Consider the following 27,603-nt stretch of genomic DNA (forward strand, 5'->3'; position numbering starts at 1 on the left):
ATTTGCACATAGTTGTTTATATGTTGTCTCTCTCATTAGACTGTGAGCTTCTTGAGAGCTGGGGCCATCTTTTGCCTTTCATTGTATCCCTATAACGGAGCACGGTGTCTGGCACATAGTAGTGATAACTGACGGACACCAGCTAGAAAATTGTGAAGGGGGTAGTTGAGGGAATTTTACAAAATTTTTTTTGCAGTTCTTAGCAGTTGGAATCTTTACTGGGCCAGACTGCCAAGAGAACAGTTATGGCTGGGTACACTTGTGGTTGAGATATCCCACGTCTCCCAGGAACAGTTGGGTATCATTCCATCAGGCTTGGCAGAATGCATAGGTGGGACCTTGATGATCTCAAACCCTCTTCTCCTTTTCTTTCACCCAACCCTAAGTCCTGATCCACACCTGATTCCCTAAGCCTCACATTTCTAACAATGTGCAATTTATGATAAAATCAGGGCAGAGACCAAGGGCAGTGTAGCACATGTTTAGTTAAGAGCTTTAAGCAACAGGAGATAGAAGGCCTCGAGTTGTCAGCATGGCTTAAACATTGACTTTTCTAAGAACCCATTTAAAAAGATGTGCCTTTCATACACCTACCCTTATTGAGGATAAAAAGAAATACTTGGCATGCACTGTACGCCTCCCTGGTGTGTGATAGATTACTTACTATAGGCACCCACTCTGCGAGGAAGCACTTTCCACATACTGTTTCAGAGCCAGGTGGAATTCTTCCAAGTCTTCCTCTACCACAGACATCTGACGCTGAACAAGGAGGATATGCTGTGGGGTATTAAATCAGAACAATGGTTACATTAGCCTGTCCCACCCCTGCTTCCCATCCTTCCATGATGTCTGCTTCCAATCCCATGCTTGTTTGTCAATTAGCTGGGTAGTCTCATTTGTGATGATGTCCTGTCTATTGCTGGTGAATACCCCAACTTGTAAAATGGCACAAAAGCTATCACACACAGATGTACATATATATGTGTCTATATATATATATAGACACATATATACACACATGCTATATAATGCTTTTATATGTATATATTTATGTGTACATGTATTTATGTACATGCATACATACCTACATATACACACATAGATAGATATAGTTTTTACTTATATACAAGGTGCCCCAAAGCTTAAGTTAAGTTTTACTTATTTGACACTGCATTAAGACTTTTAGGACACTTTGTATAGCCTCCTTTTTTAATGCTTTTTTTTTTTTTTTTTTTTTTGGCCAGGCAGTCAGGGTTGTGACTTGCTCAGGGTCACACAGCTAGTAAGTATCAAGTGTCTGGGGGTGAATTTGAACTCAGGTCCTTCTGACCCTGGGGCCAGGTGCTCTATCCACTGTGCCACCTAGCTTCCTTTCCTAATGAATTTTGTCTCTGCATGTGAGTCATTCACCAAATCTGAGGGTGCCTACTCTGTGTATCATTTGTAAAACAACTTCAATTTCCCTTTTAGGTGGTTTGGGAAATTGAAGACTTTTTCAGGACTTTCCCGAAAGCGGGGGACCTCAGTCTGCATCTGTGACTGATTCCAGTTTCAAAGTCATTAGTCTGCACAGATAGGTTTGAAAAAAGTAAAGAAAAAAAAATTCTGTGTCTTTCTCAAAAATAAAAGCAAGGTCTTTATCACTACCTTCCCAATGGGGCTGTGGTTCTACAGAGCAGTCTTCATTTTCTCCACTATACACTGGTTGCTGGACTGACCTGTATTTTTAACTGTATAGTATGTTCTGCATCACTCAGACTTACCTACCAATGAGCAAAGAAAACTTTAAAATAAAAAAAGAAAATCATCAACCCCATAAAAATAATAAATCATAAAATAAATAAAGCTATTATGCCCAAAAGCTCTGAATTCAGGTCCCAGTGGCTATAACAGAGAAATTAACTAAAACCCCATCCATTTTTAATATAAGAAAAAGTGCTTTAGTGTATGTTGTAGCCACTGAGAGCATCTCAGTAAAGAGCACCACATGCTATAGACTGTCTAAAAAGAAAAAAAAAAGACTTGTTGAATACTTATGGAATTTTCTTAATCAGAAAATTCTCAAACCTATTTTACTAAATAATTAGTAATGCCAATTTATATAGTAGCCCCCGATAATAGACCCTATGCAAGGTAACATTGAGTTAGATTAGACAGCAAGGTGGTAGTGAGTAAGAGTGTTGGACTTGGGCTTAGGAAGAATCCTTCCTCAGATAGGTACTGTGGTGACCTTGGGCAAGTCACTCAACCTCTCTCAGCCTCAATTTCTTCATCTGTAAAATAGGAATAATAATAGCTCCCACCTCCCAGGCATGTTGTGAAGATAAAATGATGCATGTATAGCATTTTGCAAACCTTAAAGCACTATATAGGTGTTAGCTATTATTACATGAGGCCTGTGTTAAATGAAATTATCAATAGTTAAGAACTTGTTAAAGTCATCAGTATATTGAAATATTGATATTCCAGAATGGAGTTTAGTCCATGATAGTTTTTGTAGCAACATAGGACTATCATGTGAAGGCCTGCTTATCCCATATGTGCTGCTCAGGACAAGAATTACACATTTTTATTTTCTGTGACCCTTTCCTTCATTTCATTTAGTGCCTCCTTTCTCAGAGCCTATAGCTGGGTCTCTCCTGTCACTGAGGAAAGTGATTCAATAAATTATTTTTGTTGAGTTGTTTTTCAGTTGTGTCCAACTCTTCATGACCCCATTTGGGGTTTTCTTGGCAAAGATGTTGGAGTGGTTTGCCATTTCCTTCTCCAGCTCATTTTATAGATGAGGAACTGAGGCAAACAGGATTAAAGTGACTTGCTCAGGGTCACACAGCTAGTAAGTGTCTGAGGCCAGCTTGGAACTCACAAAAATGAGTATTCCTAATTCTAGGTCCAGCACTCTATCCAATGTGCCACCTAGTTGCCCAGGTTCAATAAATTACCTTGCACTAAAAATGTTATTCTGGGAATATTTTCATTTTAAATAAGATTTTGGTATAGATAATGTTTGACCCAGGGAGTAAATCTTTTAACAGTGCAATTACTTAAAGAAAGCATGGTGCAGCTATTTGGGGGGAGGGGAATATTAGGAAATCAAATAATACCATACAGGTGATGGCCTATTCTACCTATTGACAAGGCCACAATCCAACTTCTTTGAGTCCTAGGCATTCAGATTACCTTTTATCTGTTTTATTATCTTGCTCTCAACAGTGTGGGGAAAACAGTATATATTCAAAGACTTCTTGGGAGAAATAAATGAAACAGTGGCAACAAATCTTACAAACAGCACTTTTGCAATAGTAAGCTCTTATTTTTCTCAGCTATTATGTGGCTCAGCTGCTTGTGAACACAGAGAAAAATGAAAAAAATATATTTTTTCTGAATACATTCTTTTGTCTCACTCCTTAGCACTTCAAAACAAGACTCAATTTGGAAGGAAAAAACCTTATAACTTTTAGAAAATATATTGAATAAGATGTTGAAGATAAGATATAGTACCTACTTGGTCTTTAATCCATCATAATTATTTCTAAAAATTAAGCCATGAGATTTTTAGGTGAAGCAATCAGTGATGAATAATAGCAAACTAGTACTGAAGACATCCTGAAGACAATTCTGGTTGCTTTCATATTTCACAGTTAGCTGGGGTCACACTTGACTATTCATGCATCATCCCTCATTTTTACTACATGACTAGCCTCCTTTTCTGGTGATATATGCCCTTGATGATGTCTTTTTTTCCGCATTTCTCACATATAACTTGTGGTAGTCTGAACAACCTCTTTTTTTCTGGGCCTATTCTTTCTTGCAGTCAAAACTATCTCTGCTCTAGATAAGCCTTGTCCTTCTGCCTGGTAAACTCTTCTCTGGAATCCTCAAAATCTGAAATCTCTCATGCTGAAAACTTCCCTCTTTCTAACTAATTGGTGCCTAACATCTGATGAAAGCAGAGATAGGAAACCAGTCAGATGTATATGAATGACACCTTGTCCTTCCTTATAAAATTCATGCCCCCTTTCTGTAACACAAGACAACCAAAGTGTGTCCACACTAACTGAGAAGAAGTCAGACAGGCAACAACCATCTGTTGCTTACTATATGCCAGGCACTGTACTAAGGGGCATGGTGTCAAAGTCTGGAGAGTAAGATGCACAGTTGGGAGGGGAATGAAGCATAAGAAGCCTGGAAATTTTAACTGCATCTTTGTATCTTAGGATTTCATATAATAAAGTAGGTACAGATATGATTCAGTTTCTTCAAGAGTATATCAATTTGTTTGTTGGAAAAAGGCCTCATATTTAATATACTAATAATTAGTGTTTGCCGATGATCAAAAAAGGGCAGGTAGGTGGTCCAGTAGAGCATTTGAGTCCAGCTTCAAACACTAACTAGCTGTGTGACCCTGGGCAAGTCACTTAACCCTCTTTGCCTTAGTTCCTTATCTATTAAATGAGCTAGAGAAGGAAATGGCAAACCACTCCACTATCTTTGCCAAGAAAACCCCAAATGGGGCCATGAAGAGCTGGACAAGACTGAAATGATTCAACAACACCAACAATGGTCAAAAATTAAAGATCTTTTTAGTACCCTTTTCTAACTTCTCTGCCACTCCATCATTAGAGGTGGAATGGAGCCATGCAGATATGGAAGCCATTTTCTTTTTTTTTGTTTTATGGGTCACAATCACCTGGTGGTGGCCAACCTGTTGGTAATGAACCTCTCTGTGCTCAGCTGTGCTGGTCTTTGAGTAGCAAGCGCAGTCTGTACCCATTACCACATTTGAAATCTTTCTAGCTTAGGAGGAACTGCCAGAATTCCTATTCCACTGACATTGACTTTCAGAACCCAGTTTTGACTCACCATAGTGAAACAACAAAGTAGAATTTTTGTGGACAAGGTAATTTCCATCCTGAAAAAGTTTTAAATTAAATGTTCTGCATTTAAAGTGTTCTGCCTTTGCTTTTTAAATGATTAATATTTGGCCTTCCCCAGGCTTCCAGTTGCAGTAATGCCACACCAAGTGTTTATAGTATTAAAAAAGAAGTCATCTGGAACCGATGCTCCTCTGAATTTTCAAGGTTCCCTGGCTCTGGAATACATGCACAGCTCAGTCAATTTGAGCTTAAAAGGGCAACTTTTAACATTTATGTGGCTATTTAAAAGGTATCTTGGTCTGACAGGGCCCTCTTTTATTTCACAGGAGGGTTCATGGGTGTGAAAGCTACACTTGGAGAAAGTGGCAGCAAAGAACCTGACATTTATTGGCGAGTAAGTAGGAGGATCAGTTTCATTTTGTAATTGGACCCCAGGTCTGCTATTCTTGGAATATGGATAAAAAGCAGAATGTAACTTCCATGAGGGTAAGGCCTACCTCACTTTTCCTATTTGTATTCCCAGCACCTTGTGCAGTACCTGGAATATTACCTGGCTCTTAATAAATTCTTATTGATTGACTGATTGACTTTTCTAGTGATCAAGAGAAGCTAGAAAGTCAAAAGAAGAAAAAGCAGACACATTCACACACAAAATGGAGATTAGGATAACCAAGAGAAATACTCAGATAGAAAACCAGTCTTTAAAACAGGGATTCTTAACCTTCTTGTGTGTCACAGCACAAATTGTCAATTTCAGAATGTTTTTAAATGTATAAAAATAAAATACATAGGATTACAAAGGAACCCAATTATATTAAAATACAGTATCAAAATATTGGGGAAAATGTTCAAGAGGCCCCAGGTAAAGAATGCCTGCTTTAAAAGAAGGAAAAAATCAGAATGGAGAAATAGGAGGAGAATTGTCCTCATGGTGGCGGTGGTGGTGGAGGAGGAACAACAGAGAAGAAGCACCTGACATTTTATTCTTTCTGTATCTTATATCCATCCTGGTTACAGCAGGACACAGTAAGGAAGACAGAAAAGCTGATTTTTAAAAATTGATGACTAAACTCTGAAAAACTGAAAAAGTAAACGCCTTAGTTGAAAAGAAGGAAGAGACCCCATTTTTTTTCCATTAAGCATTTCCTACATTGTGTGGATTTTTCATAACCCTTTTCAAGAACCTCTCTGTCCTCTAGCACCTCCACTGGGCTTTGCCCTTTCATTTACTTGTCTTTTATATCTCTTCTCATCTCATTCAGGATCCAGGAACAAGGCTGGATAGCTATGAGTCCATAGCTTCCTGCTAAGGCTTTGTAGCTGGATAACATATTGTGGCTTAAACAGCCCACAGTTCTCCCTTCCCCAGGCTCCCAGTTTCAATATTTCCTTAACTAAACAGGATGAAAGTTCATCCTCCTCTGTAATAATCCTGGAGATGCTATTTACACAGAACACTTCAGGGACTCCACCATCTTGTTTTGGTGAGTGGAGCTAATTTGGCTGAATCTCACAGGATTTCCTAACGAGGCACTTAAATATCACCTCCATCCCCAATCCCCAACTAACTCTAAACGTGATTCTTGTACCTTCCAAAGCACACAGCTATGTTATGGTGCTGTATGCATGGAATCTGGAAAAATTAAGCCTTCTGCTACAAAGTAGTGTCCCACAACACTGAAAAACAAGGCTGTAGGATGTTGACTTCATTACTAGTCATACAACCCCACTGTGACTATTTGACCCGTGTTTACTTAGACATTAACAATGGGAAACTAGTGTGTGAGACCCAGATGGCTCAGATGATATAGCCACCTAAGACCCTAGTGTTCTTGCATTTGGGGGTCCTGAAGGCACAGTACCCTAGTGAAAATACTTTAACATAATTGAATATATTTTATAATATATATTTTATGTATTTTTTATTTTATAACTACAAAAAATTATTCTGAGAAGGGATATACAAAATTCAACAGACTGTTCAGTGGGTCCATCATACAAAAAAGGTTAAGAACTTCTGGGTTTAAAAACACGACCTCTGGAGTTTCTTTTAACTTTACGTTTTTTTGGTTCTTTCATCTGTCTTTCGAGCTCTCTGCATGAAATGGTGCCATCCTGGCTGGACGACTTCACTTCACTAGGCATATAAATTGTTTCCTCTTCATTCACATGCTCTTCCACAGGTCAGCCTTTAGTAATAACTACTTAAGGAGGCACAGATGAAATGAACATGTTTCAGATTTATAGCTCACGCCCTCTTCCAATCTTGTTTTATACTGAGACAAACAAGTTCATGGGAATCAGTTAAGTCATGCATGCAAAGTAAATGTTTGTACCATTTCTTGAATTGAAAATAGTGTACTTACTGATTTAGTATTTCCTTCACAAATTTCTTCCTCCAGAGGCTCAAGCTTTAGATCCTTATGGTTAGGAGGAAGAAAAAAAATGACATGGCACAGAGGATTAGCATTTAAATAAAAAGAATAAGATTATACATTTGAAAAATCTTTGGGGAGTCAATGCTGCTACTTGTTTCTGGATTTCTTCCTGACCTGTCAGCAAGGAGGTACAGTAGATAGAGCTCTGAGCGTGGAGTCAGGAAGATCTGAGTTTAAATCTGGCCTCAGGCACTTACTAGCTGTGTGATCCTGGGCAAGTCACTTAAACCCTGTTTTCCTCAGTTTCCTCATCTGTAAAATAAGCTAGAGAAGGAAATGCAAACTATTTCAGTATCTGTGCCACTAACCCCCCAACTAAGGTCACATGGAGTCAGACATGACTGAAAAATGACGGGCCAACAACAAGAAAGACAGACTGTCCTCAATTTCTAGAACTGATTCCCTCCAGGTTTCTTCCTTCTCTAGTTAGCTTAAGTGCCACCTTCTCCATGAAATCCTCCCTGATTCCCCAGCCTTTCATCCTTCTCTGGTTGACCTTTCTTTTGTACTTACCACATTTTAAATTGTATCATATATAACTTGTGTATATGTATCTCTCTACTAAATTATTAATTCCATGAGGGCAGGGAACTATGTACACCAGGGAGGTCAGGGAACCATGTATCAACAATACCTAGATCAGTCTACCATACATAGTAAGTACTTAATAAATGTTTCATGAAACAAAAGTCTTATAATCTCAAGATGTATGAAGAGAACTGGTATTAGGCTGTTGGAATGAGGAACTTTTCACTCGTTTATAAGCTAAAAGAAGATATTCCTTCACTAAAGTTTTCCAATGGCTCATCAGGGCATGCAGTTGACCCTAGGTTCTTAAAAGCTCTGTTAGCCAAGCACAAACTCAGGCAAAGTTATACACCTGCCAAAGAACTGTGGTCCAACAATCATCTTGTGCACTTGAATCTTGGAATCTAGAAATGAACAATAAATTGGACCTAAAATTGAATAGGAAAGTGGTCTGGATGTCCTTTAGAAACTGAACATTTCTTTTGATGACCCCAAACTATTCCATGAAACAGAGTTCTCTTTTAAATAACAATATTCTTCTGGTAATAGTATCTGGCTGCAAGTCATGGAATACTATACAAATTGATCTTGAAGGTCACCCAAAAGGCAATGGAAAGATACATAGTAAGTTTGAGTAGGTTGTGACACATTTTAAATGAAGCATGTCACCAAAAATATGAAATTGGGATGAAAATAGTTATATAGGGAAAGTGGGCGCATAGGGAGAGTGAGTGATAATTATTGAATGATCTATGGGGTCCATTGGTATCCATATGATGTTGAGACAGCTAGAGGAAGATGCCCAGTACATTGGTACATTCCCATTTGTGGATGCATAGGAAGATAGATACGAGAGTTGTATGTGGGATGAGAAGACACAAATAAATTGTAATCTATATTGTGTGAAGAAGTATCTAGATCAGTAAGATCACAGGTACATCAGAGCAAGTCTTGTATTTCATTCTGGTGTGATGTAGCCAAAACATTTGGCATCATGGCACCCAAGAGAGTGAGATGTACAAAGGTGCTCATGAGTGACCTGGTCCATGTAAACTTAAGGCTCAATTTCATTACATATAGCTGAGACTAGTAGCTGTTTCTGTGAAGACCAATTACGTCTTCATGGAATTATAGAATCTCAGAGTTGAAAGGGTCCTCTGTGGCTATGTAGTCCAACATGTACCTAAGTAGGAATACTTTCACAACATGCTAAGTGGTCCTTCTGCCTGTGCTTGGAGATTAGTGGGATAGAAGCAAGAAATGACTGATGACAACATATTGTATTGTAGAAAGGAAGTTTGGAAAGGTTCATTTTGTTCATCTGTGCAGTGTGAGGCCATAGCCTTAAGATGCAAGGGTCACAATAAATGCTCATTTGTGAGGAAAGATACCTTGTGTATCTTTTTAAAAAGGACTATCACAGTATGTGTTAAATATCAGCAAACAAGGTGAATCAGCATGTAAATAAAATATGCTCATTCACCACCAGAAAATCAAATAGCTTTTATGGAAAGGCCTGGTTTGGCATAGGACAAAATAAGGTGAAGGAAAAAATCTGAACGTGTACTGACATTCTTTCCAAGAGGTATCCAATACTGAGACCCACACAGCAAGAGACCCATGGCAGAAACCACTGCTTAATCTACTTTCTGCACATTTCCTGGATATATTTCTTAAATTTAAATTCTTAACAAAAGAACAAAAGACAAAGAAAATTTTAAAAATGTGAAGTACATGACAATATCAATTTATTTAAAGAATTAAAAAATTACAAAAAGAAGAAAACATTTCCTAGGTTAGAGGATTTTTTTTCTTAAGACAAGTATGTAATTTATTTTTAGGCACCAAAACAAAGGCAAGTTTGCAAAGATATTTATGCTCCTAAAATTAATGAAAATGCAGTAATATGTTGTATTTATTCTCTGGTCTGAAATGGGAAATGAAACATATTTCTGGCATTCTGAATTTCTATGTCTTCTAATACTAGAAAACAATTTCTGAAGCCTTAATTTGTTAGAATATTCTTAATTAGACATGGAGAGTGAACAAGTGATTAGCAGCAAGTTGTGGGTTAGATCCTTGCTCCAGCATGAGATAGATATGATTTCAACATGTGAGGGGTAGATGGGGATGCATCCTTTGGGCCATACTTTTTATGGCAGCTATGACAACTGACAATTCCCAAGGCTCACTTGTCAGGCCTGTGTTCTATTCTTTCAAAACTCCCTTCCTCAAAAATCTTGTTTATCCTTTTAGATTCAACTCTTAGCCATATGTAGTTGGGACTCCAAGGTGTATTGCTCATCTGGATCTCTCTTCTGAGCTCCTGTATTATATCTTTAACTGTCTACTATAAATTTCTGATTGGATAGCCTACTGTTATCCCAAACTCATACTAAGCTGTCATCTTTCTTCCCAAACCATCTATCTCTTCTGTATTGCCAGTTTCTGATATTAAGACCACCAATATCCTAATCATCTAGACTCATCAACTTAGATTCATATTTGATTCTTTCTGTTCCCTTGTCTCCATATCTAATCAATCACCGATTTCCATTGCTTATTTCTTCAAAATGTGCCCTTTCCTTTCTGTTCTCAAGGCTATGGCTATCAGTTCGCTCATATTGTTGTTTTTTTTTTTTTTTAACAGTCTTTGAGTGAGTCTTTCGCTTCCTACTTAAAAATATTTAATGGCTCCTCAGTACCTGATTCTTCATATTCTGGCCCCAATTATCCTCATCTCTTGCTACTCTAGAAAGTTAATCTTCCATACCAGCCAGACTTATTTATTCAGTGTCCTTTTTGTGCTTCTGAACCTTTACATTCATCTTCCTCTGGTCTGACCTAAACTTTAAACCCTTTTAAGGATCCTTATGCATAGTCAAACAAAACAAATTCCTACATTCGCTATGCCCAAAAATATATGAGTCATTCTGCCTCTTGAATCCATCAACTTTCTGTCCTGAGGTGAATAGTTTTTCATGTTATTCTATCTTACTTTTTCAAATAACATCTAAGCTCACTGAAGGCAGAGACCATGTACCAAACATGTTTGTATTCCTCCTCCCCCATTGCATTGTACACAAATACCTATAAATGATTGATTTATAAGTGACTGTTCTTGCTAGTAAAACTTATTGGAGGAGGCCATACTATGGCATGATAATATATTGTATATTCTGGTTTATAAAGATTTATTTTGACCTATTAATTAGATTCTCTTAGTACTTATCTGGAAACACATGAGCTGATTCTAATGACAGTTAAAACCTTTAAAAACCAAAGCCTTGGGGCAGCTAGGTGGCACAGTGGAGAGAGCACTGGCCCTGGACTCAAGTGGGCCTGAGTTCAAATCCGGTCTCAGACCAGATATTTGACACTTACTAGCTGTGTGACCCTGGGCAAGTCACTTAATCCCAATTGCCTTGCAAAAAACAAAAAACAAACAAAAAAAAACCACAACAAACCCTCCGCCCCTCAAAAAACCCCAAAAAACCCAAAGCCTAAACATGTCAATAACTGGGAAGTCTTTACTCTATCAATCTATGTAAAAAGTCATATATAAAGCAATTATATGTAATATTATATTGAAGAGAGATTTCTCCAAAGAAGGTCTTCCAAAGTAAGGTTTTGTTTGTGGATGACATGGTTCTTTTTGCATCAAGCCTGGGAATATGTCAGAGCCTCCAGGACAAGATCCAGAATAACTCAAGAATTTTGCCTAAAGCTATCCACTCAGGAAAATAAATTAGGTGAAGAGTGCCTGTTTTTCAGATTATAGTGTGCAGTTATATTGGCAGCTTATAAAGCTCATCCATCTGTATGTGTGTATGTGTGTATATACACACATGCATGCATGTGTATATACACATATACACATAGGTGTGCATGTGCATACATATATGTATACACATATGCATATGGCACATATGTACAAACATACAAATGGACAATGAATTGGAAGAGTAAAATGGGCTGGATTGTTTTTGGGAAATGGAAAAACGCTGTTAATGATCCTTTATTTCTCTTGGAAAAAAAATAAGTCCATCATTTTATAACCATATTTTACCAGTTTAGTATGGTTGTGAGTTAAGAATACTATAATCTTCTAAGATTCAAAATTAAGTTCTCTCAGAGGGAAATGGAGAGGTATATGGTAGTCATGATCAAAGTGTAACATATAAGAAATAAATGAAGACAAAGTACTGAAATAAAGGATGTCATAAAAGAAATGTTTGATGGGAAAAGAAGAGTTGATTTTATGGAACGAGAAAGGTGTACCTGTTGGATGACCCATGTGTATGCTCAGCAAGGAGAATATGTTGGGCAAAACCCCAGTGGCAGACTTATGCAAGGGCATGGGATCTGCAGGCATGGTTGGGCTACTATCTGTATTATGGTATGGAACAATGTAATTCCATTTGAATATTTGAAGCCTGCCTATCTTGTCCATATTCTTTCATGAACCTGCCACAGGGGTTTCACCCAACATGCTGAGGACCTTCCTTGCTTTGTCTTGAAAGTCACCTCTGGCAAGTCTTTTCACTTCTCTCAACCTCAGTTTTCTAATTGTAAAATGGGAATAATGATGATGATGATGATAGTCTTATCTTCCAGATTGTTGTGAGGATAAAAAAAATAGCATTTATTAAGCATTCCCTATGTGCTAAGCACTGTGCTGTGCTGGAAGTACAAATCCAAGTAGAAAGAAAGACGTGAAGGATTAAATGAAATAATGTCAAGTGTTTTGACAGATTTAAAGTGCTATGTAAATATTATTATTATTATTATTATTATTACTCAATGACAAACTAAGAAATAGGACCTCAGGCAGTGCACTGACTTTGTTTGACTCCCAACATAGCATTTGATTGAAAATACTATTATTTTTAGTAAATACATGTGTACATACACTCTGAGCGTCCTCAAATAAATCAGTGAGGGCCATACTACCCAGGTGGGCTGCCTTTCTAACAGTGCAATGATGAGCATTCAGGACAGAAAGCAAACACAAAAAGAAGTGGAAAGGATAAAAGGGAGTACTCACCTTCTTCTCCAGCCGATCAATTAGCTTTTGGAGTCTGTTTATCTGGGTCATCCACTGGTTGTCTTCCTCTAACAGGCCTTGGGGAAGATAAATCATGACGACAGTTTGCTACACATCTAAACTTGAAGCAGAGTAGCAATACTGAAAGACTTGAGAGTTTTTCTTTTATCTTGAAGGAAGAACTCAGTATATCTGACTAAGTTAATTTACTTTTTGTTGTTCATTTGCAGTCGTGTCTGACTCTTTGTGGCCCCATTTGAGATTTTCTTGGCAGAGATACTGGTGTGGTTTGCCATTTTCTTTTCCAACTCATTTTACACATGAGGAAACTGAGGCAAACAGGGTTAAGTGACTTGCCAAAAGTCACACAGCTACTAAGTGTTCAAGGCCCGATTTCAACTCAGATCTTCCTGACTCCCAGCCAGGTGCTCTATGCACTGTGCCACCTACCTGCCCTAAGTTAACTCAATAGTCCATATATAATTAGAATTGGAGGAGCACATGCTTGCTGGGTTATTCATTTTCCTGGGCACATTTCTCCTGTTGAGATAATTTCCGAGATTCTTTTATTCAAAACTGACTATATCAGATTTGAATTTTTCAGAGGGAAAGGGCAGAGTGGTGAGGAGCCTGGCAACATTGCCTAGGCAAGGACAAGTTGAAGGAAATGAGGATGACTTGGGGAGGCATGATAATAATCATTATAACTGGGAAGGATAAGGAGGATAGAGAACTGGATTAAGTCAAGAAACTGGGTTCAAATCCTGCCTTAGATGCTCACTAATTGTGTGACTCTGGACAAGTAAGTCCCTTAATAGTCTGTAATGTAGAAATTCCTTCAGGCACTAAACTGGGTCATTGGCATAGTGCATTTAAAAAAAATTCACAAGGCAAAGAATATAGAGATAGGATGAACATTTTTATTTCGAAGTAAAATTATAATTTTGCCATCAATAGATATGCCTGTCCCTTTAATGTTTATCCCCTCTGAGTCTCAGTTTACTCTTCTATAAAACTGGAATATAGCACTTACAGTATAAGATTAGACAATCCTTACGTAAATGGGAGCTATTGTTATCATTGTTAAGCATTTGAATACAGGAGGAATTATATTTGTTTTGCTTGGCCTACAAGCAGAGTGAGAGGAAATGGGTGGAAACTGAAGAAGCGAATTTATCCTTAATGTATGAAAAAACTTCTCAATAATTAGGACTACCTAATGGTGGATTGGGCTGCCCCCAAGAGTGGTGAGCTCCTTTTTTTACTGGAGTTATTCAAGAGAAGGCTTGATGATAATTTATTGGGAGTAATAATAATTAGTATTTATATATTGCTTTAAGGTTTGCAAATGCTCTACTTATGTTAACTCATTTGGTCCTCACAACAACCTTGTGAGGTAGATTCTATTATCATTCCCATTTTACAGGTGAGAAAACTTGACACTGAGAGAGGTTAAGTGATTTATCCCAGGTCACACAGCTAGGAATATTGTAGTTGAATTCTTGGTCAACTATAGGTTGATTGAGGTCCCTTCCGACTCAGAAATCCAGTGTTGTTGTTTAGTCATTTTTTAGTCACGTCCAACATTTTGTGATCCCATTTAAGGTTTTCTTGGTAAAGATATTGGAGTGGTGTGCCATTTCCTTCTCCAGCTCGTTTTACAAATGATGAAACTGAGGCAGAGTGAAGTGACTTGCCCTAGGTCACTCAGCTAGGTGTCTAAGGCCAGATTTGAACTCAGGAGGATGGGTCTTCCTGACTCCAAGCCTGGTTCTCTATCCATTACACCACCTAGCTGCCGTGCTATAAGCCTGGGGCTGATTATCATCCCTGCTTCTTCCTTCTCTCTTACTTGGGCTTCCCTGTCCCCATCTCCAGCTCATTGTTTGTTGACAGAACTTTAGGATCCTTTAGGATCCCTCTTTTCAGTCAGCATGGAACTGTAGATGCTTGGGATCCTCCCAAAGTACAAGACTGAGGTCACTCACCTTCTCTAGAGATGGCTCTACGCTCAGTATTTATTGCCTTATTCAGCTTCGTTTGTAGAACAACTGACTACTTGATAGAGAAAGTCAGAAATGCCACCTACTTTACCTGGGCCACTCGTGTGAAACTGAGGGCTGTTGGGAGAGAAGCTGCTGTGTCTCTGGACTCTGCGACTGGATCGTTTACCAGGCCATGGAATCGACAGGACTTCTGGTTTGGTTGGGCCTTGCCTTTAACAACAAAGAGAGAATGAATTTTGATGTTGACTTCACAGAATCACGAAGGTACCTTGGGGGTCTTCTAGCCCAACTCATCCCTCTAGCCTACCCCACCCTCCAAAAAAATTCCATTTATAATGTAATTGAAAAGTGGTCATACAGCCTTATGCCTGGGAACCCATGTCTTCCAAGGTAGCCCATCTCATTTTTAGACGCTCATAATTATTAGAGAGGTTTTTCTTACTTGAACCCTGAATTTGCTTCTTTGTGGTTCATACCTATTGATTTTAATTCTTCCTTCTGAAACTGAAGAAAAGGATTCTAATCCCTTTTCCACAGGTCGGCACTTCAAATACTTGTACACAACTTTCATGACCTCCTCTAGTTTTTCCCTGTTTAGGATAAACATCCTCAAAGCCTTCAGTTCTCAAAAATTATGAATTGGAAGCTCCTTTCCATTCTGACTGCCCTCATGGATACCCTAGATTATCAATGCCCTTTACAACTGTGATACCCAGAACATAATGCTCCAAATGGGATTTGACCAATTAGCTCCTTATTACTGGATTACTGGAAGCTATGCCTATCTTAGTTAATACCAGGATTACACCCCAGAATTATATTCATTTTATTTCAGTTGGTTGTTTTTGGCTCCTTGTTGCATTATTGACTCACATTAAGCCTATAGTACTGTCACCAAATCTCCAAGGTTTTTTTCAGATGAACTGCTGTCTAATATGATATATATATCATGTGCTGTCTCACCATCCTTCATCACCTTGTACCTGTGAGGTTGATTCTTTTTTTAACCAAGAGTAAGACTTTTCATTTATCCTTATTAAACCTTATCTTATTTGTTTCTGCTTAAAGTCCTAGCACATTAAAATCCTTTAGAAATCCAAACTTCTTTTTTTTATAAAATGACTAATATGGAAATATTTTATGTGTTTGCACATGTATAACCTCTATCTGATTACTTACCATGGTGATGTAGGAGAGGGGAAGCACAGAGAGAGGGAGGGATAGAATTTGGAACCTAAAGCTTAAAAAAAAATGTTAAAAATTGTTTTAATGTAATTGGGGGAAAATAAAATATATATAAAAAAGAAAAAAAGGAATACTAACTTTTTGAAAAATGTATTTTCTGGCTTCAATGACAGTGATTATCTGCTCAAGGGAAAAGAAGCCTGGAAAGAGAATTGCTTTTTTCTAAGTGGCCTCCAGAGACATAAGCGAAGGAACTGCATGTAGACCTAAGAGGCAAGATTCAGTGGTTTTGTTGAAAAATAAAGAAAAAAAACCTGATATCAAAGTTATTTACTAACTTATGACTAATGAAATAAAGAATCCACAATGTAATATATTACATGTATACATACATACATATATTATCATGAAATTGATGATAAAAACTGAATAATTACATAAGAACATGTTTATGTCATAGGAATTGGATCTGGAAGGGATCTTGAATCTTGGTTCAAGTATTCCATTTTACAGATGTGAAAACTGAGGAGGTGGACAGATAGAGAAGGAGACTTTCCAGAGACCACACAGGTGACCTGCCTCAAGCAGAAGAGCAATTATTCAAAGTGAGGTGTTCCTGGCTCTGGAGCCAGTGTTCTTTCTACTGTACCAATGCATTATCCTTGGTATAAATGCCCCTGATGCAGTTCAGTTTCAAACATTTAGGCTAAAGATGTGTACTGATTTTCTATGACCTCAGAAATTAATAAATTTCCTAGGAGTATTAATAGTTGCTGATACCAGTTACCAAAATATTCCTTTTATTGCTTTAAACTAAGGAAATAGAGCCTTACTTAGAGTACATGCATACATGCCCATACTCTGATTCCACACAAGCCCGTGTTAATGGAGCTGTTAGTGTCAAAAAAACAAGAACACCAATCTAAGCTAGGAAGTGATAAAGTGATCAATTCTATCCATTCCTTCCCCCTTATATTTGGGAAATTACAGTACATAAAAGAAGCTTCATTCAGATTTACTGATTTTTTAAAAAAAAATTTCTTGGTTATTTTTGTTGATTATATTAAATTTGTTGTTGTTGTTCAATCATTTCAGTTGTGTTTGACTCTTTGTGACCGTGTTTGGAGTTTTCTTGGCAGAGATACTTGAGTGTTTTGCCATTTCTTCCTCCAGCTCCTTTTCCAGATGACGAAACTGAGGCAGAGTTAAGTTACTTGTCCAGGGTCACACAGCTAGTAAGTGTCTAAGGCTGGATTTGAACTCAGGAAGATGAGTCTTCCTGGTTCCAAGTCCCGTACTCTATTCACTGTGCCACTTAGCTGCCCTTACATAAGACAAAAGAAGAAAAATTAGTCATCTTTGCTTCATTCCTTAACTCCTTGGAAAAGTTTTCAATGTTTCTAATGATGACCTATTTCAGTGATAATCGTACTTTAGCTTACTTTCATGTGGTACTATAATGTTAATATATCATCTCATTTGATCCTCATAGTTACCATGTGAGGTAAGTATTATTATTCTTTCCATTTTATATGTGAAGAAACTGAGGCACAGAAAAAGATATGTTACTTGCCCAGGGCTTATACAGCTAGGAAGTGACTGAAGCAGGATTCAAACCCAAGTCCCATGCTATATCCCTCATGCCATGCTTCTACCCTTTTCCATTTCCTTCAATATAAACTTTCTGAGTGATAAGTAATGCTCTTGTTTCTTTCTGATTGCTACAACTCAAAATTTACCACTCCTGAGACCGATACTTTTAGTCAAATTCATCTGGTAAAAAATCCTTTTATTTTCATTCCAGCCATGGTATTAACCACCATTAAAGACTGAAGGCTGGGAACCATCAAATAGATGTAGCCAGAAGAATAGTTCTCTCATTGCCAATGGCTTTGATCAAAAAGAGATTTTTTTTCTGTGTGTCAGGTGAATTTCTTGCTTTTGTTCTCCTTGTTTCCATGGGCCTTTCCACCTAAAATCTTTAGTCCCTGGGATTGTAGTTTTCAGGAAGGAATACAGACTTATTCTACATAACCAAATAGTTTGGGATGGCTCTTACTTCCAATTCCAGCTGTATTTGAGCCAGTGACCTCTAAAATGAAAGCTTCTACAAGTCATGAACGATACTCTAATCCTATTCATTTTCCCTGGACTTTTATTGTTTTATGTTCCTTCTCATTAAACACAGATGCTATGCAGCTGCTGGCAGTGATCAACGGAGAATGAACTCAAAGCCATTCCAGGGACTAAAACAAAGAAAAATGGTTGTTCCTTTAAAAAAAAATCTCTGCATGGTGTTTATTATGGAAAACAAATGTGCTGCAGGTAGCCACAGAAAATCAAGGCATTGGTGAATGGCCAGAGAGCCTGAGATGTAAAAATTGTTCTCTGCTACATGATTTGACTCTTAAAAAAGAACCCACTTTAGTTCCAGTAATACTAAACAAAAGAGACAATAGAACAAGCTTTATTTTCTCATTAGACAAATGAAATGTGTTTCATTGTGCCTTAAGATATTTTGTCTTCCGTTGCTGAGAGCAGAGAATTCGCTATTTTTGTTTTTCTAAAGCTATTTTGTATGCTTTGCTATTTGAAAAGGAAGCATGAGAGTAGCAGACTCCGAATCATTAAATAGCACCTTTTAAATGCTATTTTAATGCAGTGATGTTCTTTGCTTTCAATTTTGTCTTTGTCCATACACTTGACCATGGCATCCATCTTGCCTCCACATCAGTCATCCACTGGTGTATTACCTCACCATCACCTGGAACTGTTTCACTGAAATTCCCTGTGGTACACAACCTCCTTTCCTTCCACACTCTCACTTCTGCTGAACCTACTCTTTGCTTTCAGCACTAGGTCCTTTAACTCCTCCCGGTTTTCCCAGTCAATCCTTCCTGTCCTGGCCTCATTGCCTTAATACCCAATCATGAGCCTTTGGTCAGGTATTTAAATGAAGCAGTCACTCCCCTCTCCCCTCTTAAATTTCCTTCCCTTTTGTTCTGTGTTTCTTTCTCTGCTAAATCCTAACCCTGGGCAATCCCCAGTGAGATGCTAAGCAATGTGGGAGAAAACTAAGAAAATGTTAATTGTGCCTAATATAAATTTATGTTATCTAACCTCTGCTGTTCCCTCATCAGTCCTTTCATTTTTCTTTGATTAACTTCCTATACCATTCCTTGCAATGGCTCTTCTAAGACTTTTTCCCTGTCCTCAATCTCCAGTTCTACCACTGTTGCCTTTGCCCTCAGCTGATGGCTTTTGCTTCTTGTTTTACTGAGAACAAGGCCCTCTGATTGATGTGGTCTCAGGGTGCTAGGAACCCTGAAATGCAAGGGTACAGGGCGGGTCTGCCTTGAAAGAATTCGACCGCTCAAGCCTTCTTTCAGTCCAAATCAAGAGTTTATTATGGCACTGGTTATGTGGGTGAGATTCCTAGTAAGTTTGTGATTAATGGGGGTGAGAATGAAACTTTTATACAGAGAAAGGGATAAAGGGTCAGTGAAAAGATCTTGATAGGATTAAGGAGTGGCAAGTAGCCTGGGGTAGTGTGGAGGTAACAGAAAATGAAGGGCTGGGTTGGGCTCCGTGTGTGTGTGTGTGTGTGTGTGTGTGTGTGTGTGTGAGTGTGTGTGTGTGTGTGTGTGTGTGTGGTCATAATGAAAGGACAGTTGAAAGGATTATACTGGGATGGGCCTCATGGGATCCCCAGGCAAATGCCAGGGATCTGAGCTGCTGAAATTTGTGGGAAAGTTCAAGGACCCTTTTTTAGGGGTCCCATTGCTCCATCAGCCCCATCATGATGAGAACTTTTCCAACTTCCCTCCTATATACCTCAATGCCATTCAAGGTCTTCACTCATCATTTCCTCTTCCCCTTATGTCTCAGAGGGAGAGGTAGCTCTCCTCCTTGCCAAGCCTAACCCTGACAATTGTGCCCCTGATACCATTCCTATCATTTCCCATTTCTTTGTATATTCATTCTCTCCCTCTCCATTGGTTTCTTTTTCTCCACTCAAAAATATAATCAGATCTCACCCTAACTGGTTAACAAGTCACAAGCATTTATTAAGCATGTACTGTGCCAGGCACAGTGCTAAACCCTGGAGATTAAGCATAAGGAGAGGTAAAAACACAATCCCTGCCTTCACAGGACTCACATTCTAATGGGAAAGAAAACATGCGAACATCTATATATAAACATAATATATACAGCATAAAGGGAAGGTAATCACAGAGGGAAGGTCCTAGAAGCAAGGAAGAGGTGGGGTACAGATTGCAGAAGGCTTCTTGGAGAAGATGGGATTCCTGGTGAGTTTTGAAGGAAACCAAGAATTCATGAAAGTAGAGGTGAAGAGGGAGAGCATTGTAGGGTATGAATGTATGTGTGTGAGTGAGTGTGAGTGAGTGTGTGTGTGTGTGTGTGAGTGTGTGTGTATGTGATATCCAGTGAAAAGGCACACAGCTATGAGGTGGTGCAGTGTGAAAAAGCAGCAAAGAGGTCAGTGTTGCTGGATCACAGAGAACATAGAAAAGAGTAAAATATAAGGAGCCTAGAAAAGGTAGGAAGGAACCAGGTCATGGCAGGCTTTAAGAACCAAACAAAACTATTTAGACTTGCTCCTAGAAATCATAGGGAGCCATTGGAATTTACTGAGTTCAGAGGTGACATGGTCAGACCCATGCTTTCAGAAAATCACTCTAGTAACTTGAAGGGAGGTGGATTGAAGTGGGGAGAAACCTGAGGTTCTATCTTAAACAAAACAAAAAACTGATATTATTGCCCTCTAAAACTGTTGTCCTAAATTGAGGGGATGTGCGTCAATTAGGGAATGGCTGAACAAGTTGTTGTATATGACTGTGATGGAATTCTCCTCTGAGAAAAACCTGGAAAGATGTACGTGAATTTATACAAAGTGAAATGAGCAGAACCAGGAGAACATTGTGCACAGTAACAGTAATAATGTATGATGATCAACTGTGAATGACTTAGCTATTCTCAGCAATGCAGTGATCCAAGATAATTCCAAAGGCCTTAGGATGAAAAATGCTATCCATCTCCAGAGAGAGAATGGAAGGAGTCTGAATGCAGATTGAAACATACTTTTTCTCTGCTTTATTTTTCTTCTTGTTTTTGGTCTCTGTTTTTTGTTTCACAACATAACTAATGTGGAAATATGTTTTACATGACTATACATGTGTAACCTGTATCAAACTGTTTACTTTCTCAATGAGAGGGGAAGGAGAGGGAGGGAAGGAGAGAATTTAGAACTCAAAATTAAAAAAATGTTAAAATTATTTTTTACATGTAATTGGGGAAAAATAAAATATTAAATCATAAAAAAAATCCTGTTGTCCTAGCTCTTCTTCCCTTCACCCTTAAGTTTCTAGAAAGCATGGTCCACTGCCTGATATATTTTCTTCCCCATGACTCCCTTACTCTTCAACCCTTTCCAATTTGACTTGGTAGTGATACAGCACAAGTTGTTTCCAAATCTTTTTTTGCAATGTTATAAATGATGCTGTTTTTATCAGTATATTTTAGGACTGCAAGCTCAATATTAATTAACAGTGTGATATGGAAATGAAGAAAAATAATAAGATCTTAAGCTATATTAAAAAAAGATATAACTTTCAGGAAGAAGGTGATCCTCCCACTGTATTCTTTTTTTGGTCAGATAACATCTGGAGTATTGTACTCAGTTCTGGTCACCAAAATTTAAGGAAGATATTGGTAAATTAGGATACATCAAGGGGAAAAGCAACCAGTATGGTGAAGAGTCTCGAGTTTATGCTATATGAATATTGGTTGAAGCGACTGGGGATGTTTAACCTGGAAAAGGTTAAACCTGAGGGAGAGGATGATAGTTATCTTTAATTATTTTAAAGGCTGTCACATGGAAAAGGGATTAGATTTGTTTTGCATTGTCTGGGAAGGCAGAATTAGGAGCAATGGGTGAAAGTGGTCAATTTAAGTTTAATGTCAGAAAAACAAATAAACAAACTTCCTGACAGAGCTAATCCTGAAGTGGAATGAATGGAATCAGAAAGCAATACATTTCCTGTAACTGGAGGTCTTCAGGCCAAAGCTGGAGGTATGTTATGGAGGGACTTCCTTACTATGAATAGATTGGCCTAAATAGTCATTGAGGCCCCATCTAAGTCTGATTCTGTGATGTGTGATGGGTTGAAAAATTGCACCTCAAACTAATCCATATAAGTATGTTTGGGGGAACATGCCAAGTGTTGGATTTTAATTCTGATGAACAACCTTTCCATCAGTCTTGTGTATACGTTTAAAACAATTGAGCAGTGAACAAAAATATCTAGCGAATGATAATACTATTTTTTTTCTTTTCTAAATCTCTTCCCACATTTACAGTGTTATTGCAATGATGACTTGGACAGCAATGACCCTTAGTAATGTTTTGGTTGAAACAGATTTGTATAATTAACCTTTCTCTTTGCTTTTTTTGTTGTTGTTGTTGTTTGGCCATCTTTCTTTTGCATATGAGCAAACGATTCTGACTTGACTACTTTGAGGCTCCATGATACCCATCTCTACTTGTCCTTTATTTTCTCTGTTCTTTTATATAACTGGGCCTACTTCATTCCCAACTCCCTCTGATTTATCTGAAAGACACCAAAAAGGAATGCCATTTAGGTGTTTTGGAGCTAGAGTTTGATGAAAGCAGTCCTCTGGTGTCCCACAATTTACCTTTCCTCATTTTTGTGCCTTGGCTATTTCTTTTCAAGCCCCCATAGCTCTCCACTGCTTCCCCTGTCCCTAAAGGCATTCTGAAGAAACGTTCTGCTTACCTTTCTTGGCGAGTTTGTTCCTCTGTGGTTTCCATGGCACACTCCAGGGAATTCTGCAGAGACTGCAGCTGGTTCAAGGTCTCCTTCAACAAAAACCTAGTTACAAACTGTTGCAAGTTGGAGGCCTCTTGGTAGTCCTAAAAATGACACAAGTAGATGAAGTAAGCATTTGGGGTGAAGGAAAAAAATAAAATGCATAGATTCCCACTCCTACAGCCTCTCCATCCTCTGACCACTCCTAGAAAGAAAGAGAAGACAGAAGGAGAGAAGAGGTAAGAAAGAAACAAGACTGGAATTGGTGGAAGATATGCTAGAGAAAGGAATGGAATAAAATGTTTTCCTGAAACAAAACAAAATGAAGCAAAAGCCAATGCTGAATTGTTTAACACTTTTACTTAGATTCATTGTACCTCAAGGCCTAGATATAGAATAAAATTTAGTGGAATTACAGAGGAAATATCTGCAGCAAAGAAGAAAAAAATTATCTGGAAAAAGATCCAATGTGACAGTTATTCATGACAAATTTAATTCATACGGACAGTCAAGTCATAAAGTGTGATAGGTCCCCTTTTCCATCTAAATGCAATCATACTCTCAGGAGCCGGCTTAATTCCCTTCTCATGTATCTATAGAAAGTAGCTCCTGATGCCAAAGAAAATTCTGTAGTGCATTATTAAGAATCTCAGTAAAAAGATGTTTGATATGACAAAGTTAAATGGCCTGCTAAGGTTGCATCTGTTCTCCATCCAGTCACCCAGACCAGTCTTACATAGTCTTCAGTGCAGCACCTTTGCCAATCAAAGTCTTCAGAGTAGGCAGAAATATTGAGACATGCTCAAAGAAGTGCCTAGGGACTTCTAGACACACAGACCCTTTCACTCTGCCTAGATTAGTCTGGACAGAGGAAAGCAGTCTTGCAGCTGCTATTGTCTGTGGTATTTATCTTTCTTTTCCCTCTATGAGCCAAGGAGAAACATAGAACAAGCATCCTGGTGCTCATCAAACTTATAGAGGTCACACTTGTCTAACTCCCTTTCACTCTTCCTCTTCTTGACATCCCTATTTTTGTCAGTAGTACTTCTATCTAGTCTCACCAGTTACCTTTGACCTCCTCCCTGTTCCTTGCTCCATTTCATGAATCACCATATCTAGTCTACTTTTCCTCTTCTCTGTTCCATTATATTACTGGACTTCCTTCATTCTCAACTCCCTCAAATTTATCAATCTTCCTTTTTTCCTTTCCATTTCCACTGCCACAAACCTAGTTCAGACCATCACACCTCTCACTTGTACTATTATAATAGTCCCTGAATATATGTCCCACAACCCCCCTTTCTTTCCCACCACATCCTTCCCTCCCCCCCCATTTCCATGTCTTTGCTGATTCCATTGCTGATACTTAGAATGCCCTGAAATCTTACTTCTCTTTCAAGATCAAGCTCCCATGCTACCGCCTATATGAAGCCTTATATGATCCTTCCTTCTTATGAACAGATATGGATCTCAGTTTTGCCAGGGAAAAGACCCATTTGATCACAGATTTAAACACAGAAATCAGTTTCATACTTAAAATGCACATGTTCTGAAGATTAGTTGTTTTCCTAACAGCTCAGACAGCACTTTTCTCTTTTAAGGTGATTTCTACACATCAAAGTAAAGTGGTTTTATTCCTTCAGTTGTCCATATTGCCTCTTCTCATTATTTAACTTCATTCAATCCCCTATCTTGGATCCATTTAAGATTAGGTTCATGTGTGTTGCAGGGGGTAGAAACCAAAGACGCTTTTCCTCATTAAATTGCTGTCAGGCTTGGCCAATAGCAAAAGCAGCAACAGTAACCACATCAACAAAATGAATAAAACAATTGCTAAATATTTTGAGTTATTTCAAAAGGTTTTTATTTCAGTTGAGCACTAAAGTGAGTGCAAGATTTAGAAAGGAAAAGAGGTATTACCTGTTAAAGCAATGGTTTGTGTGTATTTTGATGTCTTGCTATCTTGTATTATTCTGTGTTTGTTTTGTGATCTCATCAGCTCTCATGGATTTAATTACTATCTTTATGTCTATGATTCTCAAATCTACCTTTCCTGCCCCAAGCTCTCTGCTGACCTCCAATCTCACATCTCTAACTGCCTTTTAGACATCTTGAACTGGAGGTCCAACAGGCATCTTAAACCCAGTATGTCCAAAACAGAACTCATTATTTTTCTGTCTAAACCCTCCCCCTCTCCTACCTTCCCCATCACAGTAGAGGGCAACACCATCAAGTTCTCAACCTAGGAGTCATCCTGGATTCCTCACAATCCCTCACCCCCTATATCCAAGCTGTTTCCAAGGCCTTTCATTTTCATTTTTGCAACATCTTTTCTCCTTTGATGCTGACATCATTCTAGTGCAAGCCCTCATCACCTCATGTCTGGATTATTGCCATAATCTGCTGATAGGTCTCAAGTCTCTCTCTACCCCAGTCTATCCTCCATTCAGCCACCAAAGTGATTTTCCTAAAGCATATGTCTGATCATGTCATCTCTCCTGCCCCTGCACCCCACCCACAATAAGCTCCAGTGACTTCCTATTGCTTCCAGGAACAAATACAACATACCCTGTTTGTCATTAAAAGCTCTTCGTAACCTAGCCCCTTCCATCTTTCCAGTGTTCTTACCCCTTACTCTCTGACACATACTCTTCAGTCCAGTGACAGTAACCTCCTTGTTGTCCTATGAATAAGACACTACATCTCTTTGGTTCTGGGCTTTTTTGGTGGCTATTCCCTCTGCCTGGAGCGCTCTCCTTGCTCCATTTTACCTGCTGACTTCCCTGGCTTCCTTTAAGTTCCAACTGAAATTGCATCTACTACAGGAAGTCTTTCTCAACCCCTTAATTCTAGTGCCTTCCCTCTGTTAATTATTTCTTATTGTCCTGTATATATCTTGCTTTGTATATATTTATTTGCATACTGTCTCCCACATCAGATTGTAAGCTTCTTGAGGGCAGGGATTGTCTTTTGCCTCTTTTTGTATCATCAGCATTTAGCACAATACCTGGCACATAGTAGGTACTTACTATGTGTTTATTGATTGATAAATTATTTAAGAATTCAGTAAGCCAAATGATTTAAAGCAGAGCTTCTTATCCTTGGACCCAGGAACTTGTTTTAAAAATATTTTAATAACTGTATTTCAGTATAATTGGTTTCCTTTGTAATCTTCTGTATTTTGTTTTATGCATTTAAAAACACTATTCTGAGAAGATCCACAGGTCTCACAAGTTTGACGAAGAGGCCCATAACAACACCAAAAGGTTAAGAACCCGTGATGTAAAGTCTAACATCGAGGTTTGGCACATACTCAGACCACCTGAAATGGTCATCTCTTCTTAGGTGCTTGGGACCGGCTGGCTCATGCATGGCATTCTAACCACATCAGCCCACTGTGTGATGGAAAGCAGCATTTTTCTTTTGCCTATGTAGTTGGAACTCTCTGTGTCTCAAAAACCACCTGAAAGAGGTCAATCAAGCTTTTTCTTATATTGGGCTATTGAGGTAAAGGACTCATTCACTCATAGCAGGTAATCTCATGCAGTAAGGGAGGGAAGGACTTGAGGGCTACTTCCCTCCTCCTAACCTCTCTTAGGCCATGAGTCCCCAGTTTTAGTCAGTTTTATCTGTACTTTTTTCAGTTCTAGATGCACGTAATGGAATCTCCAACCTAGAACCTTGAGCCATGAGAATGTAGGAGCTTAGGAGGTTTTGAACTTGACTTGGTGGGTCTAATGCTATGTAGGAACTGAGTTAAACTACATGGTTAATGTATACTATACTTTTGCAGTGACATTCCTTTGTAAAAGCTATTCTGATATTAAATGGTTAAATAGAACTGGGATGGTAGGCCCTGGACCCCTCAAATTTGGGAAACACAATTAGGGGGCTCTAGTCAAATGTAGAGAACAAAGATTGCCCCAGCCTCATTAGGGTACTGGGGAACCCTGGGGGAGGGGGTGAAATACAACAAATCTGATCTTCAGAATGAGGCCAGAAAAAGCACTGTTACAAAAGGAACAAAGAAAGTGAAAAAAGACACTGTTTTAGTGGACTGAAATATCAGTCTGAGATAATAGATGGTTTCCCAGGCATGCTACACCATTCTTCCTGCCCTCAGGACAGAACACTCATTTTCATCCTCCTCACCCCCGTCAACTTCCACCCCTTTGGAAACTTCTCCCCACTATGGGTTCTGATAGCTGAGCTTTCATGTTATCTTTCACAGTATCAGGTCTCCACTGACACTTCTCTACCTTCACCACACTGTGTAACTCCTACCTCTCACTTTCCAGATCTCTTCACATATTATTTTCCTTTATTAGAATGTTAAGTTCATTAAGTAGTGGTGTATGATTGTAATGGAATATTGTTGTGCTATAAGAAATGACAAGCAGGATGATTTCAGAAAAACCTGGAAAGACTTACATGAACTGATGCAAAGTGAAGTGAGCAGAACCAGGAAAACATTGTACACAGTAACAGCAATATTGTACAATATGACTTAGCTATTCTCAGCAGTACAATGATCCAAGACAATTCCAAAGGACTCGTGATAAAAAATGTTCTCTGTCTCCAAAGAAAGAGCTTGTGGTCTTGGAATACAGACTGAAACATACTATCTTTCTTTCTTTCTTTCTTTCTTTCTTTCTTTCTTTCTTTCTTTCT

At 38.4% G+C, this 27,603-nt stretch overlaps 1 protein-coding gene across 1 annotated transcript in view; it reads right to left on the bottom strand.

The window, feature by feature from the left end:
• NECAB1 (N-terminal EF-hand calcium binding protein 1) overlaps nt 1–27,603 on the bottom strand; it is a 203,585-nt gene that overhangs the window by 14,030 nt on the left and 161,952 nt on the right. Inside the window, exons 6-10 of the mRNA XM_027856976.1 lie at nt 22,900–23,036; nt 14,985–15,106; nt 12,891–12,967; nt 7,244–7,297; nt 665–777 (exon numbers count right to left, since the gene is read on the bottom strand). Of these exons, the coding sequence (XP_027712777.1) occupies nt 665–777; nt 7,244–7,297; nt 12,891–12,967; nt 14,985–15,106; nt 22,900–23,036 (503 nt within the window). The remainder of the gene's footprint in view (nt 1–664; nt 778–7,243; nt 7,298–12,890; nt 12,968–14,984; nt 15,107–22,899; nt 23,037–27,603) is intronic.

Source organism: Vombatus ursinus, unplaced genomic scaffold (genome assembly GCF_900497805.2).
Source record: "Vombatus ursinus unplaced genomic scaffold, bare-nosed wombat genome assembly UNPS02011767.1, whole genome shotgun sequence".
NCBI lineage: Eukaryota > Metazoa > Chordata > Mammalia > Diprotodontia > Vombatidae > Vombatus > Vombatus ursinus.